Here is a 16,307-nt window from a genome sequence, read left to right as displayed (position 1 = left end):
CGATGTTTACCCTGGTTACAGCGTAAACGTAAAAAAAACAAACACTACATACTTACCTTCCGTGTCTGTCCTCCGGCGCTGTGCTTCTCTGCACTGGCTGTGAGCGCCGGCCAGCCGGAAAGCACAGCGGTGACGTCACCGCTCTGCTTTACGGCTGACCGGCGCTGACAGTGCAGAGGAAAGCACAGCGCCGGAGGACAGACACGGAATGTAAGTATGTAGTGTTTGGTTTTTTTACGTTTACGCTGGTAACCAGGGTAAACATCGGGTTACTAAGCACGGCCCTGCGCTTAGTAACCCGATGTTTGCCCTGGTTACCCGGGGACTTCGGGATCGTTGGTCGCTGGAGAGCTGTCTGTGTGACAGCTCTCCAGCGACCACACAGCGACGCTGCAGCGATCGACATCGTTGTCGTATCGCTGCAGCGTCGTTTCAGTGTGACGGTACCCTTAGAGGAACCCTATACACATCAGATGTGTAAAATTAATGTGCTTGACCCACTTGTGTGTGTATGGGAACCTTAAAGGTAACTGCTCACGTGAAAAAAAAACTATATTAACATACAGATGTGGAGTTAATCTGCAGGTTAATAGTGTTCTGAACCTGCCTGGTGCCGTCACTTAGAGCCACGCTGCCGGGAGGAAATCAACTTTATTGCTCCCAGCAGCATTATGGGATTCAGTAATGGAAGTGGCGCCGGTGCGGGTTCAGTCACTGCCCTGTGTGTAGAGAACGGCAGCTATAACCTCACCCCTAGCATTGATTGACTGCATCCTCATCACTAGAGTCAGCTGTCAGTCAGTACAGGGCGCACAAATTGGTGACTGAACCCGCGAGTGTGCTGCCCTTGTGACTGAATACCGAACACTGCCAGGAGGAATAAAGTAAATTTCCTCCCGGCAGCAGGGGTCTACGTGCCGGTGATGGGTAGGTTAATAACGCTATTTACCTGCAGATTAACTCCATATCTGCAGGTTAATAGCATTTTTTTTCACGTGACAAAAGGGTTAACCCTATAAAAAGTATGCACTCTTATGTGGGAGATATATTATTATTATTATTTAATATTATAGCGCCATTTATTCCATGGCGCTTTACATGTGATATATCAGTAATTACTTCTTTTTCGTTCAGAAGAATGATGGCAGGTTCACAGTGATCCAGCTGGTAGGAATGCTCCGTGGTATTGGTTCTGGCATGAAGTATCTCTCAGATATGAGCTATGTACACAGGGACCTGGCTGCTCGCAACATCCTTGTCAATAGCAACCTAGTGTGTAAGGTCTCGGACTTCGGAATGTCTCGCGTTCTGGAGGATGATCCAGAGGCCGCCTATACCACCAGGGTAAGTCAGAAATCGAGAAGCAGATTAGGCCTCTATTGCATTGCACTGTACAATCCGATTTAGCATATGGTCACAGTTGGAGGCTGTGGGCAGAAGCAGAAGAAGCGGAGTCTTATGTATTACTTTCACTTGCCACCAAAGCTGGAGCGAGCAGATCTCTGTAGAATTACTGGCAAGGCGTCTAACCTCACATATCTCAATGTGCAAAGCCTTGTTACTGCTCCGCATTCCTCAGTCTCCGTGTCTTGCAGTTTATATAAACAGCTTGGAGCCTAACAATAAAAGTATCCGAGCAGGAGGGGGATACGGGACGACGGGAACACACTTTGTGCATTACCACAACAATTAGGTGTATCAGTGGCAGGATCTGAGCCAAGTGAATCGAGGAGAGATTAAAATCAAGAAGTTTCTTTACAGATTTATCCAAGCACTGAGGCCGGCTGCGGAAGCCAAGCCCTTGTTGGCTTTTCCATTAATTGAAGTCATACCAGCACGGCTCTGGTTGCAGATGATGTGTAACACCTTCACTGCTGGTGCGTTACATAAATCACAGGCCTGGCTTGAATATATTCTGTTAATGAATGGCAGGGTGACAGCTTGATGACCACAGGCCATATCTGTCACTTGCAGTCACCTTGCTGTAAGACAGACAGGATGAGCTATTGATTAAGGCTGCTGCTGACAGTATGGGTTGAGGTAAGAAATACATTACGAGACATTTCTATCTTCATTAGTCCATTCTAAGAGGATGGAAAAATATGGTAGTTGTCTGTGAGTATTAACAGCTTGTCAAATAAATGTACTGTGATGTAGGCCGAATGTATGTGAAATGCGGGCATATATAAAAAGCTGTAAAGATTTTCGTGGAATTATGAAAATCATAGAATCTATAGACTTTTGTTAATGATGTGCAAATCATTTAAAAAAAATAGAAACAACATTTTCAAAACATCTAGATTTATTCAGTATTGAGCCTGGGTGCCACACACAGAAATACCCACATTTACACACCTTGGTTGCTATCCTTTAAGTTATTATTGGTTGTCTGAGGAATGTTCTACTAGGTTAATGCACTTGGGCAGCAAATCATCAAGATCCACTTCTGGCAGTTCCCTTTACAATTGTCGACCGATGGCATCCCAGATGTGCTACATGGAAGACGAGTCCAGAGACGCTGCAGGCCATGATGGCACGTTGAGGCCACACAAGCTGTTCTCAGTAGCATAAGCAACATGTGGTTGAAAAACAGCTTCTGATATACTTGATACAGTTGATAGCAGCCATGGTGTATGCGTGCATTTTATTCTGGATGTTTTCATAATTCTGGCTGTTTTGAAAATGTTGCTAACACTTATCCATCATTTGCACATCACCAACATGTTTATCCAATTTTCCTTGGTGTTGCAATTTTAATGCTGAGGCGTGTATACTTTATACATATGTATATACATATATATGCCTAGATGGATAGTCAGTATCGGACGTGTGAAAAAAACATGATGCAAGGTATGTAAGCTTTCAAAAAGTTGGGATTTTGTAGTATTATATATATATATATATGTATATATATATATATATATATATGTATATATATATATATATATATATATATATATATATAAAATCTGTACATCTGTATTTCGTATTTAATATGTTGTGTATAGACCTACTGTTCAGACAAGAAACTAGCAAGTTTGGGCCATACAAAATGCATATGGTGATTATTGATTTGCACAAAAAGTATAAATGATGGCACTATGGACTAAATTTAGTATTTTGTGTATTTTACAGGGAGGCAAGATCCCCATCCGATGGACAGCACCTGAAGCCATTGCCTATAGGAAATTTACATCTTCTAGTGACGTGTGGAGTTACGGAATCGTCATGTGGGAGGTCATGTCTTACGGAGAGAGACCTTACTGGGATATGTCAAATCAAGATGTAAGCAGCATTGCTCACAATGGTCTACATTTAATAGTATTTTCTGTGTTGATTCTTTGGTACTTTGTATAGGAATGGCAGATGAAAGTTTCACCCTTGATACCGGCCTGACTCACGGGTTGAGTCCTTCTCTTATAATGAGCCATTCCCAGTGGTGATGTCACAGCAGGATCCCGGTTATATAGTGATATGACATCAATGTATAAATCCTGGGCTATAGACAGTATAAGACATATAACAGCAATGGTCTATGTGTCATTACCCACTCACCACTGGGAGAAGCGGCTTGTAAAGCACAACGAGCTTAGTGTAATTATCTCTTGAGCCAATTAAATGACTGTCTCTAAGGAACATTAAAAAAAATAATTCTCTAAATGGCCTTTCTTAAATTATGCATATCTTTTTTAAGTGTACCATCTGTAAAGCCTCATAAGGATCGTATTCAGACAGCTGTCTCTAGATGACCCACTGAAACCTAAGAATAGGGACATGGAAATAGCCAACATTGTATGTTCTCATACACAACAACAAGGAAGAAGATTGTTGTTTTTTTCCTTGATGTTTCCTTGAGTATTGCATTCATTGTGCGATCCCATAGTATATATCTGGAATATGCATTGTGTACAATTTCCCTCTATTCTGCAGTTATTTATATCCCATTCACTCATATCAAGACGTTGTCTCCTTGGTAGAGCCTTCAGACACTGTCCAGGTGCATCTGGAAATATGATGCGCTCATGTCTCCTGGCAGGGGAGGTAGCCAAGGATATATAATAAGGGGGTCATCTGGTCAGCACATCCTGAAACATAAGCTAGAAAGTGATATTCTCCAGATAATTTAAGCCTTTCTCTTAGACCGATACTATTTTTTTTTCCGTCAAATATTCTTTTTGACATCAGCTTTCCGTCATCTAATCATCTCGCAGCTAAGTTTACTGATATCTAATATAATTATGAGTTTTTAATTTCGATTTCTGGCAATTTCCTTTTTGAAGGTCATCAAAGCCATAGAAGAAGGATATCGCCTCCCTCCTCCCATGGACTGCCCCATTCCCCTCCATCAGCTCATGCTGGACTGCTGGCAGAAGGAACGCAGCGACCGGCCCAAATTTGGACAGATAGTCAGCATGCTTGACAAACTCATCCGAAACCCAAATAGTTTAAAAAGGACCGGACTGGAAGGTTCAAGGTTAGTAAAGATCCTATAATTAAAATACCTTACCCTTTGATGACCCGATGCAGTATCAATTGGTTAAATGTCCCCATGGGGTGAATCAATATCCAGCAATCTGTTAGATTATTAGTTAAGTCTAACAGGAGTGAATCCCCCCACCTCACGGCCCTGAATCAGTCTCCGATCAGTTTACATTTGTAACTGCAATGGTCAGATTTTTAAGTATCTGTGTTTATGGATATTGATCGGATACTTTAGAAAGCCAAATGATTCCCTTGGGCTGCAATGAAGAAGCTCAGACTAAAAAAATTTATTGGAGCTTTTGGTTAAAAGAAAGCAATTCCGTGTTGCTTTCAGCGTCTAACTTCTGCCTGCAGCTCTATACAGATTTACAGGGGTTAACTATAGGGGAAGAGAAAAAAAAAACGATAAAAAGTATTTTTTGGTAAAAGCATTTCTGAAACCTGATCCACTAATCGGAGCATAGCAAGGCCTTTCCTTAACGTGAGCAATTAGCTCTGTGCTCGACAGTCAGGGACGGTTCCTCACTATGCCGCTGATGAAAACTTGGGGAGGTTTGCCTGTGTGACTTGTGATTTTTCAGAATACGATGAGTTCTGAATTTTCATTATTCCTAGTCTTATCTAAAAAAAAAAAAAACTTTATTTTCCTTCTCGGTATAAGTAAAAAACCCACAGTAGTTGCTTGGGCTTATAGAGCGTCAACTGCAGGATATGTTACTAATCAGGCCAAGGAATCTGCTAAAGCAATTACCCCAAAACATCCAGCACAGAGGGAACTGGGGAGAATTACATTCCTCAAACCCAACTTCAAAGACCCCCTTATTCTACCCAGTTCCATCATATAGCCTATTCAGGAACATTTTGATTAAAGTGCAGATTATCTCTCCTGCGAGCTAAGGCTTTGTCTGCTCTTAGAGAACTTGTTGAGGATCTTGATGATTGGGCAGTTTCATTATAAGTAATGTAAGTAGACGATGGCTGATTAGATAATAATTCATATCGAAAACGCAGAGTGGGAATTTGTAGACGACGCCAGACTCATGACAGCAGTAGTGAGGAGCCATAGACAGCAAATCACTGACCATAAACCATCCATTGGGGCTTCCATTATATATCACATAGTGCTCACCTACAGTGTGCACCATCCATCTTCATTTCACACATATATGCTATGTACATATAGATTGCAGTGTCCAAAAGCTACTCATAATGGCTTTCAATAAAATTGGTTAGATATAGTCTGTCTGTGTATTTCGACGTCGGGGGGAAAACGTGATTCTTAAAAGGGTTGTCTGGGATCTAAAAAAAAAATAGAATGTAGGAATGTGAAAAATTGGAAAAAAAAAATGGAATACTCGCCTGCTGATTTCTCTGTCTCTACAGCCTCACCAATCTGGTGATCCTCACCGCTCGTTTGCTTGTCCTGCAGTTGTGACTTGATGCTCAGGTGCATATGACCGCTGCTACCAATCACATGCTATCGTTCGCACTGTCGGTGCTAACGATAGCATGGTTAGCACGAGACTTCTGAGGACAGTGATTTGCTACAACGCTCATGGTCGGCAAGTCATCAGCACTAGGTTTTTTATTATTTATTTTTATATATTGATACACTTCTTGCCTACAATATGCGGATAGTGCAGTCAGTGCGAAATACAGAATTGATATAAAAGTGATGAATAAAAAAAAATTGAGAAATCCAATCTAAGATGGATCAAAGACTTGATAATCAGCAGAAGGAGATTTGTAGGTTGTATGATATATGGCCTCTGTAGCAGAGATGTGGCGACATATTTCTATGTTAATCATCTGATCTGCCCAATGCGCATTGAATTTGTTTGCTGCAATTGATTAATACTTTTTATTTTCACTGGCAGAACAAACACAGCTCTTCTGGACCCCAGCTCGCCTGAATGGTCCCAGGTGGTCTCTGTGGTGGATTGGCTGCAAGCTATTAAAATGGACAGATATAAAGATAACTTTACAGCAGCGGGGTACAACAACCTGGAATCAGTTGTCCACATCAACCAAGAGTAAGTATTTTTCAGAGATTTCTATGTGATTTATGTGGGTTGTGTAGTATCTATGTATTGTTGGGGTTTGTGGTGTAGTACAGATGAGAATAATACCATTATTATTATTAATATAATTTTTTTAATTATTTTTTCATGTAGTGACCTAACTCGGATTGGGATCACTTCTCCCGCACACCAGAACAAGATATTGAGCAGTGTTCAAGGAATGAGGACCCAGATGCAACAGATGCAAGGCAGGATGGTTCCTGTCTGAATTATTAGTGCATCAGGGCAAACATTCTCTCAGAACTCTTGAAAAAATTAGTTTACCTCATCCATGCACTTTAATTAAAGAACTGCACTTTTTTTTATTAGCCTCACCCCGTTGGACAGAGACTTTAATTATCAAAGGCGTGAGGTGAAACCCATTAAAAAAAAAAAAACAGAAAAAAAAACAACAACACAAAAATGTCGTCATTTGTGCCACACTTACAGTAGATCATACATCAGGAAGCTACAGACAACCATTGAAAGTGGACTGGGCACTCTCATGTTGCTTGATACATACGTTATACAAGACTTATTTCCGTGGATTGTTTTTTGCGTGTCACATGGACATCTTTTCGGAATGGGTGCAAACATTTTTGTTTTATTTTCCGTGTGAGTGGACAACTGGAATTACTATGTGATCGTTTGCTGGAGATGCAGACCTCTTTTGGAAGCTGGGTGTCATTGGCATTCGTAAGGATCCTGTGGCTTTTAAGTCATCTGCTAACTCAGAGGATATATCCGGGTTCCTTGTTAAGGATGGAAGTGTGTTTCTACCACCTAATGGCTGCCACGTAGAGAAGCATATGAAGGTATGTTTTCAATTCCTTTGGTGTAGTATTGCTGGACCATCTGCACCATGGCTGTTTTGCATGAACTACTGAAAGCACCATCTTGCCCCAAGGATTTAGTTTGCAGGGAGCACAGCTAAGCAAAGAATCTGACTTCTCTCTCCAGCTGTATCATGTTTCCCTCAGATATCATGGACTGTTTTAATTTTCGGGGGAAGGCTTTTATTTTATGATAACAATCATTTGGGAAAGTTGGTGGAGGAAATCATCAGTAGTTTGATTATGGTCGTCCTAGATCGCATTTGTAGTCATAATTGAATTACATGAAGGAATTTATTCAGAATTCCCTGCTGTATATGAAAGAAACTCACAATTTGCTATTTTTTTTCTTAGAAAACTGAACTCAACGTCCTTCATTCGTCCACGGCACCGTTTCAGTGAAGACAGAACGTGGCTACAAGCTGTAGATGAGTCTGTGGATCTCCCGTCTTATTAGCTGCTTTTTCTCCAGCAAAATACATTTCCAAACCGTCCGACAGGTCTTCCTGTGCACTCCGCGCCCAGCTACGGTCAGCCTCTCAACAAGCTGGGCGATGGAGGCCAGCTGATGTTTACTAAGGATGCCATGTGTTCACGCCGGGATATTGTACTTGCCTTAGCTAATGGTATTACTGAGGCCACTCAGAATTATCCATTTTATTTTCTTCAGTAAAAGGGAATGGAGGAACTTCAGATGAGATTTTCTAACACTGCAAAGCAAAGAGTAAGAAGATCATTTGTGGCATAAAGCATCCTGGACAAACAGCAGGTCGACATGGAGCAAATTATAAGCCAAACTAACCTTTACAAAGGACCCAACTTGGGATGGGCTAAGGGACAATTTTGCATTATGGGTTATCCCATAAGGTAATGAAGGATGGTGTACTCCGGTCAAGGCCTGCTACTCATCTGTAACAGCCTCTGTAATGTAATATGACTTTACTTTCTACATAAAAAAATATGCAATTTATCTGTTTCAGCATCGTACTGGTACCAGTGACAACCAGACAGAGCTGCCAATTAAGTTTATATATATAATAGGCCAAAATCAATTTTATATATATAAACTTATGTTTTTTTTTTTGTGCTTAACCCGTTGTCTTTGTCCTTCACCTATGTGCTGTACAGACTGGCCACAATGGAGAACTAGGAATGTCAGGCAGTCCAGAGGCCTGCAGAACATCTTTAGTGAGTTTTATCACCAAATCCTATTCGATTCCCTACAGAGATTTCCTTCCTCCATATGTGAGCTCCTAAAACCAATGACGTTAAGAGCATTATTGGAAGTGATGCTACTAAAGAAGGTGCCATTGGCCATAAGGGGTTTCTTCCATTCTGTAACACCGACATTAAATAGTCCTTGCAACACGTGTGGTTAAGTCTAAAACATTGAGTTATATCGCTGGCTTGGAGAACTCCCTTTGGAGGATCATCGGAGGGCATTAGAAGTAGTCCGATATCTCAACAGAATGATACTCAGTGTTTTAACCCCCTCACAGCTCCTTGGATGGCACTTTGTGGCATTGCTGCAAGTGAGGAGTGATATGCATAAGAATCAGTATTTTGTGTTACTGCCAAAAACTATATGTAATTTCAAGAGTTTAGCAATACCCAAATTCTAATGGGATTTTTTTAAAACTTCCATGCTTGTAATTGAGCCCTATGATGCTTCAGGCCCAGTTATGATAGAGAATATTATGGAAAGATCCAGTTTATTATTACCAGTATTTTTCACTTGTACCTAACCCAACGAACATTAACCTGAAAATACAAAAAAAAAGCAAAAAGGGACATTTATGAGTTTTTTGTCACTGCAAATGAGGGAAATTAATTTAGCTTCTACTAAAAAAATGGAAAAAAAAATAAAAAAAAAATATTCTAACAGAGCATATTTTTTTCTTGGTTCACACATTGTTTAGACTTGTTATGTTTTCCAATTTTGTTTAATTTGTAATTTTTTTTTTTTTTGCCTTTGTTTTGGCAAAGGGGAGAGTAACTGGTTCCTCTTCCCTGAAACTTAGGTACGCATAACTTATCTTCTTTATTTATGGTCTTTTTATACCTAGTTTGTAAAATTGTAAAATAGCAAAGTTAATGCAAATGTTTGCATTCTGGACAAAATAAAATAAAAAATAAAGTAGTTACTGAATACATGTGTGTGTATAACTCGTCTTTTCATCATAAACAGTGATTACGTAGGTAGCACCTACAACTACAAACGTAACACGTAGGAAAAAAGTGCATTTCTACGATTTGGAGAGACGTTTATTGGAACACTATGATTTTTCTCAATTTCATATGTAATTCACTTAGGGTTGTCATCCAGGAAACAGCCAATAAATCTGCTTCGTTATACATTGGTATATCACTTCCATACAGAGCTAGATTAAAGCTGGTCATAAATGGGCTTTCTACTACTGTTCAACTCCTACTTAATGGGCCCAGAGAGATGAACAAAAATGTATACCCATTTTCGGACCAACCCCACCCCTGTGTACTAAGCTGTCTCCACCGTTAGTCTCCTGGCATCAAAATATGGCAGGGGTGAAAAAACTAACTTAGACAGAACGTTAATGTTGCAGCCGATCAGCAACTACAGAATTACTTGAGTGTTAACGTCAAGAGGAAGAAAAGCTGAGTATCAAGGCACATCATTGGTCCTGCAGGTATTTTTTTTTTATCTTTCTCTCTTCCGTAGGCTTATTAAGTGTTTTTGCAATAGTGAACAACCCTTTTAAGTGTATGCTCAACTTTAATCTAGCTCCATGTGGAAGCAAGTGATGTTCCACTGCATAACTTAGCAGATGTGGACAACATTTTTAAGAGTTGAGTTGACCAAACCCAGCTGCCCAACTCTTCATTCATCCTCAGGGAAGATAAGCTACCGTCACATTTGTCTGGTAAATGCTAACTCTGATTTCCCCATTAAAAACACAAGAATGCTTGTATGAACTGAGCGCACATGCGTATGCGGAGGTAACAAGGCAAAACAAATATTTGGCTTAAAGGGTTATTGCTATAAGGCTGGGTTCACACTGCGTTGTGTGAACCCGTTTAACGGACTACATTATACCGCGGCATAACGCGGTGTAACGTAGTCTGTTAACGCCGCCATTACAAGCAATGGTGAGCGCATCGCTAGCGCACGCCCACAGGGGGCGTGCGCTAGCGATGTGCCGTCATTGAGTGATGGACCCGAGACGCCGCCAGCAACGTTTCCGGGTCCGTCACTGCTAGCGCGCATGGAGCTAGCAGAAGCTCCATCTGCGCTAGCGCTGTGCAAGCGCCGGCACTTGCGTTAGTGCAGTCCGTTTAACGGATATGTTGAATGGACTGCACTAACGTAGTGTGAATCTAGCCTAACACAGCATGTTATAACTGTTCTTATCTCCACCAATTCCAAGAATGGACCTCTATGCTGCTCCGTGAAAATGCAGCTTTATTTATTTTCTATGTGACAATGCATGGCTTTTTCCAGCCGTCCCATAGATAATAAATGGAGCCAATGCTTTCATTTGCAACCCCTTTTCAATTCCAACAAGACATTTCAGAGATCACTCCCTCCCCAGTGACAGTGTCATATAGTGCTGGCTAATGAAAGCTGTACATAAACCTTGGATAACAGCAGATATTGCAATGTCGACAAGATCCTACAAGTATGCAATGTTTTTAGGGCAACTAGACTGCTCCTTTGACATTGACACAATCCTTGGCCCTGACATCTGTATGGCCCGTTTCCTATGTGCTGCAGTCAATTTCTTAAATTGATGATGTATTGAAACCCCAGGCCAAGCGAACAGGTTGGAGTTGTGCTCTAATTCTATTCAAACTCCTTTTCTTTGATGTATCAACTGCAGGGGAATCCAAGGCAATTGAACCTTTTACCTTCCCTATAACTTGTCATTGGTCACATACATGCATGTTTCAGATAATTACAGTTCAGTACTATTGGAAAGCGAGTGATTCTTCTATGAAAACTGCAAGTTACAACTAGATACATTTTTTACTCCATAATAAAGTTGAGTGGATCATTTCTCTGCCGATTGACTTTGAGTCTAGTTTCCTCAAATTCACAGGTTCCCTAAAATTAGAACAATTTGCAATTTGATTTGTTCGCATTGCAAAAAAAAAAAAGACACACACTGCTGAGAACATGTAGAGTTGGCCAGGGGCAGTAGGATCAGTCTCATGGGCTTGTCACAAAATACAAAGATCCAACAGGGGGTCAGTCAGTGGATGGCACAACAAGCACACAACAGGATGGTATAGGGGAGAGGAAGGCCCTACCAATAGGGAAAGAAGGATGGACACCTCCTGCTCAAACCTGAGCCTGTCCCTGCACTTCCCTAATGCCCTAAGTGAGTCCTTCCCCCCATCGCCATCAGGAACCTCATCCCTTGCTGTCACCTAGCACTGCCCTGGCTAGTGCACTAGCCTCACCACTGCAGATGAAACAACATGGGACAGTTAAAAACACGAGACAGACAAAGAAAAAAACACCACACTTATCTTCCAGACTCCACTGCCAAGCTCCACACAGCAGATGACACAGAGAGAGGACTCCAAACTCCAGAAGTAGCTGACACCAGAGAGCTGCAACTGCATAGCTGGTCTTCATATAATAAATCTATCACCAACAGTCAGCTGATGAATCAGGTGACCATTTAAAGGATGGTGGGAGTGCTCACCACCAACATCAGCCAACCTAGCCACTCTGTAGTTGCAATAGGCTTCCAGCAAGGTAAACTAACATTAACCCCCGCTGGTCCTGAAAGGAAAAAAGCTACATTTAAAATATAGTGGAACTAGAGCTGCCACGCATCCAAAATTGGATCGGGACAGGGCTTCTCACTGTTGTCATGCAACTATGATATCACATAGTCTACCACAGCCAATCAGGACAGACTATCACAGCCACAATAAAAGATGAGGGACAGACAAACAGCGCCATTTTAGAATTTTATAGCCTACGGACAGACAGCGTGCACACATATGGATAGAAAAATGCCTAATCTGATTGTGGTTAACGACTGCAGTGCTGAGGTCGGGGAAAGATTCAAGTGATAGGGAAGTTCCTGACCTGCATAGTCAGTGTGACTGTAAATTGATTGATCTGTGATAATCTGCGGTAACTGCACCTTATTAACAGCATTTTTTTTGTGTTTTTCACACACTGCAAACAAGGGTGGTAATAACAAAAGAGAAACCTCACTAAACGCACAAAAAATCAATAATCTATAAAAATAGAAATAGAGGCGTTCAAAAATAGGACAAAATTAGTAGTTCTACGTCAATAGGCATGAGAACATATACGCAATAAGACGTATATAGAACAAAATAAATTTTATTATACAGAAAAAAGACAATACATCAAGATAAAAATAGCCACTGATAAAAAGTTTTTTGTTATATGTATTATTTCAGACTGTCTTGTTTGGATCTATGGGTGTTTTTACCCAGTATAACATCGCTACTTTCTGCCATTTACTCATTTGTGTAATTTTGTATTTTTGCCCCCTACCCAATGTGGTGCCACTCAGATCTAGTCTGATTTTTTCCAGACACCAGTGGCTATTTTTATCTTGGTGTATTGTCTTTTTTTCTGCATAATAAAATTTATTTTTTTCAATATACGTCTTATTGTGTATATGTTCTCAAACAAGGAGGGTAGTTTAATACCCCTTTCTGTGTCACAAAATGTGCTTACTGGCTTGTGACACAGGCAAGTCATACTTTATTTTTTTTAAAGACAGAAGAAAATTCTCAACATTCCAGAAAATCAGACGTTACTATATTACCTAACAAAGTATTCATGTAAAAAATACATATTTTTTGCACTCTTTCTTGTAATAGTCCAATATTAGACTCGTACATGATACCAGCAAGACAGGCATCTGCTCCTAAAATGGGATAATTTTTGGATTGTTTTTAAAATTAAAGTAGTCTAGAAAATGTGATACTGCAGTGTGTTGTTAAATAGCTGGTTACCAGTGTTTTTCCTTATTCCGATAGTAATGTCCAAGTGACCTTAACCTAAGGCTGTGTTTGTATTAACTCATCCATGATATTTGACTTAAGTTTACATCAAGATCAGGAATGGGTTCCTGCAAAATGACGTAAACTTACATCATGGCGATCATACAGCCACAGTAACTGTGTCCACACGATTGCCACCGGGAGCTCGGCTTAAGTGATACCTGAGCTTCAGCTGCCACAATCAGGGGCAATACCTGCACTGCCCAGTCCATTTAGCCCCATAAATGCCGCAATCAATAGCGATCGCCACCCCGCATCGTGATCTCGGGGGTCGATGGTAGTCATGGCAATCGAAGGTCACTTGACGACCTTCGGGTCTGCCAGTTACAGTGGCCAGCAGCATGGTCGTTCTGTTAGAGTAACATTGACAGGTAAAATGCATTGCAGTGTTGGTGCATTGCAATGTATTATGCAAGTGATCAGAGTAATAAATGTCCCATGGAGGGACTACGTAAAAAAAAAGGAAAGAAAAAAAATTGTAAATTATTTTGATTACATCTAGAGAACAAAAAATATGAAAAAAAATATACCAATAAATATGTATTTTTATGCAAAAGAAAAAGCACACATATTTACTATCTCTATGTCTGTAATAACTCGAACTATAAAACTGTCAAACTATTTTACCCCTTCAGTAAACAATGTAAAAAAAATTAAAAACGTGGTAAAAAAGTATACTTTTTCATCATATCACCAATAAAAAGTGGAATAAAGCATGGCCAAAAGGTCGATTGTAAATAAAAATGGTAAAGCTGAAAATGTAATTTCGGCACCCACAAAGCAAGCCACCATACAGGTCTTGTCAATGGAGAAATAAAAGAGTTATAACTCTCAGAATAAAGTGATTCAAAAACAATTCTTTTTTTCTATAAATTACTTTTTATTCTGTAAAAGCAACAAAAAATAAAAAATTGTTTCAATTTGGTATCGCTATTATTGTACTGACCAGAAGAATAAAGCTGCCTTATCAATTTTACCACATGGTGAATGGCATAAAAAAGAATATTCCTAAATTGCTGTTTTTTATTCATTCTGCCTCCCATAAATTGGAATAGAAAGCAATCAAAAAATGTTATGTGCCCAAAATTGGTAACAACAAAAAAAGGCAACTCATCCCGAAAAAATCAAGCCCTAATATGATTCTGTCTGCAAAAAATATGGAAATTCTAGGCTGCAAAATATGGTGTTGCAAAATCTTTTCTTTTGCAAATAAAAGCATTTTTTAGTGTGTTATAGCAGACATAGTAACATAGTTAGTAAGGCCGAAAAAAGACATTTGTCCATCCAGTTCAGCCTATATTCCATCATAATAAATCCCCAGATCTACGTCCTTCTACAGACCTAATAATTGTATGATACAATATTGTTCTGCTCCAGGAAGACATCCAGGCCTCTCTTGAACCCCTCGACTGAGTTCGCCATCACCACCTCCTCAGGCAAGCAATTCCAGATTCTTACTGCCCTAACAGTAAAGAATCCTCTTCTATGTTGGTGGAAAAACCTTCTCTCCTCCAGACGCAAAGAATGCCCCCTTGTGCCCATCACCTTCCTTGGTATAAACAGATCCTCAGCGAGATATTTGTATTGTCCCCTTATATACTTATACATGGTTATTAGATCGCCCCTCAGTCGTCTTTTTTCTAGACTAAATAATCCTAATTTCACTAATCTATCTGGGTATTGTAGTTCTCCCATCCCCTTTATTAACCCCTTCATGACCGGGGGATTTTTCGTTTTTCCGTGTTCATTTTTCGCTCCCCTCCTTCCCAGAGCCATAACGTTTTTATTTTTCTGTCAATTTGGCCATGTGAGGGCTTATTTTTTGCGGGACGAGTTGTACTTTTGAACGACATCATTGGTTTTAGCATGTCGTGTACTAGAAAACGGGAAAAAAATTCCAAGTGCGGTGAAATTGCAAAAAAAGTGCAATCACACACTTGTTTTTTGTTTGGCTTTTTTGCTAGGTTCACTAAATGCTAAAAATGACCTGCCATTATGATTCTCCAGGTCAGTACGAGTTCATAGACACCAAACATGACTAGGTTATTTTTTATCTAAGTGGTGAAAAAAAATTCCAAACTTTGCTAAAAAAAAAAAAAAAAAAAAAAAAAAAAATTGCGCCATTTTCCGATACTCGTAGCGTCTCCATTTTTCATGATCTGGGGTCGGTTGAGGGCTTATTTTTTGCGTGCCGAGATGACGTTTTTAATGATAGCATTTCGGTGCAGATACGTTCTTTTGATCGCCCGTTATTGCATTTTAATGCAATGTCGCGGCGACCAAAAAAACGTAATTCTGGCGTTTCGAATTTTTTTCCCGCTACGCTGTTTAGCGATCAGGTTAATACTTTTTTTTAATTGATAGATCGGGCGATTCTGAGCGCGGCGATACCAAATATGCGTAGATTTGATATTTTTTTATTGATTTATTTTGATTGGGGCGAAAGGGGGGTGATTTAAACTTTTACGTTTTTTTTATTTTTTTCACATTTTTTTAAACTTTTTTTTTTAACTTTTGCCATGCTTCAATAGCCTCCATGGGAGGCTAGAAGCAGGCACAGCACGATCGCCTCTGCTACATAGCAGCGATCTGCTGATCGCTGCTATGTAGCAGAATTGCACGTGTGCTGTTAGCGCCGACCACAGGGTGGCGCTCACAGCGACGGGCGATCAGTAACCATAGAGGTCTCTAGGACCTCTATGGTTACCATTCAGATGCATCGCCGTCCCCCGATCATGTGACGGGGGTCGGCGATGACGTAATTTCCGGCCGCCCGGCCGGAAGCGGTAGTTAAATGCCGCTGTCTGCGTTTGACAGCGGCATTTAACTAGTTAATAGGTGCGGGCAGATCGCGATTCTGCCCGCACCTATTACAGGCACATGTCAGCTGTTCAAA

At 40.3% G+C, this 16,307-nt stretch overlaps 1 protein-coding gene across 4 annotated transcripts in view; it reads left to right on the top strand.

Moving 5' to 3' along the window:
* The window catches only part of EPHA4 (EPH receptor A4), a 72,340-nt gene extending 65,385 nt beyond the window's left edge, over positions 1-6,955 (top strand). For 2 of the 4 annotated variants that reach the window (XM_069727657.1, XM_069727655.1), the window contains exons 13-17: positions 1,135-1,344; positions 3,136-3,285; positions 4,281-4,474; positions 6,360-6,515; positions 6,657-6,955. In XM_069727657.1, coding sequence (XP_069583758.1) covers positions 1,135-1,344; positions 3,136-3,285; positions 4,281-4,474; positions 6,360-6,515; positions 6,657-6,771 — 825 coding nt within the window. In that variant the 3' untranslated portion in view covers positions 6,772-6,955. The remainder of the gene's footprint in view (positions 1-1,134; positions 1,345-3,135; positions 3,286-4,280; positions 4,475-6,359; positions 6,516-6,656) is intronic. The other 2 variants (XM_069727658.1, XM_069727656.1) reach the window with 1 other exon arrangement.
* The last annotated feature ends 9,352 nt before the right edge of the window (positions 6,956-16,307 follow it).

The sequence above is a fragment of the Ranitomeya imitator genome, chromosome 5 (genome assembly GCF_032444005.1).
Source record: "Ranitomeya imitator isolate aRanImi1 chromosome 5, aRanImi1.pri, whole genome shotgun sequence".
Taxonomy (NCBI): Eukaryota; Metazoa; Chordata; class Amphibia; order Anura; family Dendrobatidae; genus Ranitomeya; species Ranitomeya imitator.
This window is presented reverse-complemented; position numbering and strand designations above follow the sequence as displayed.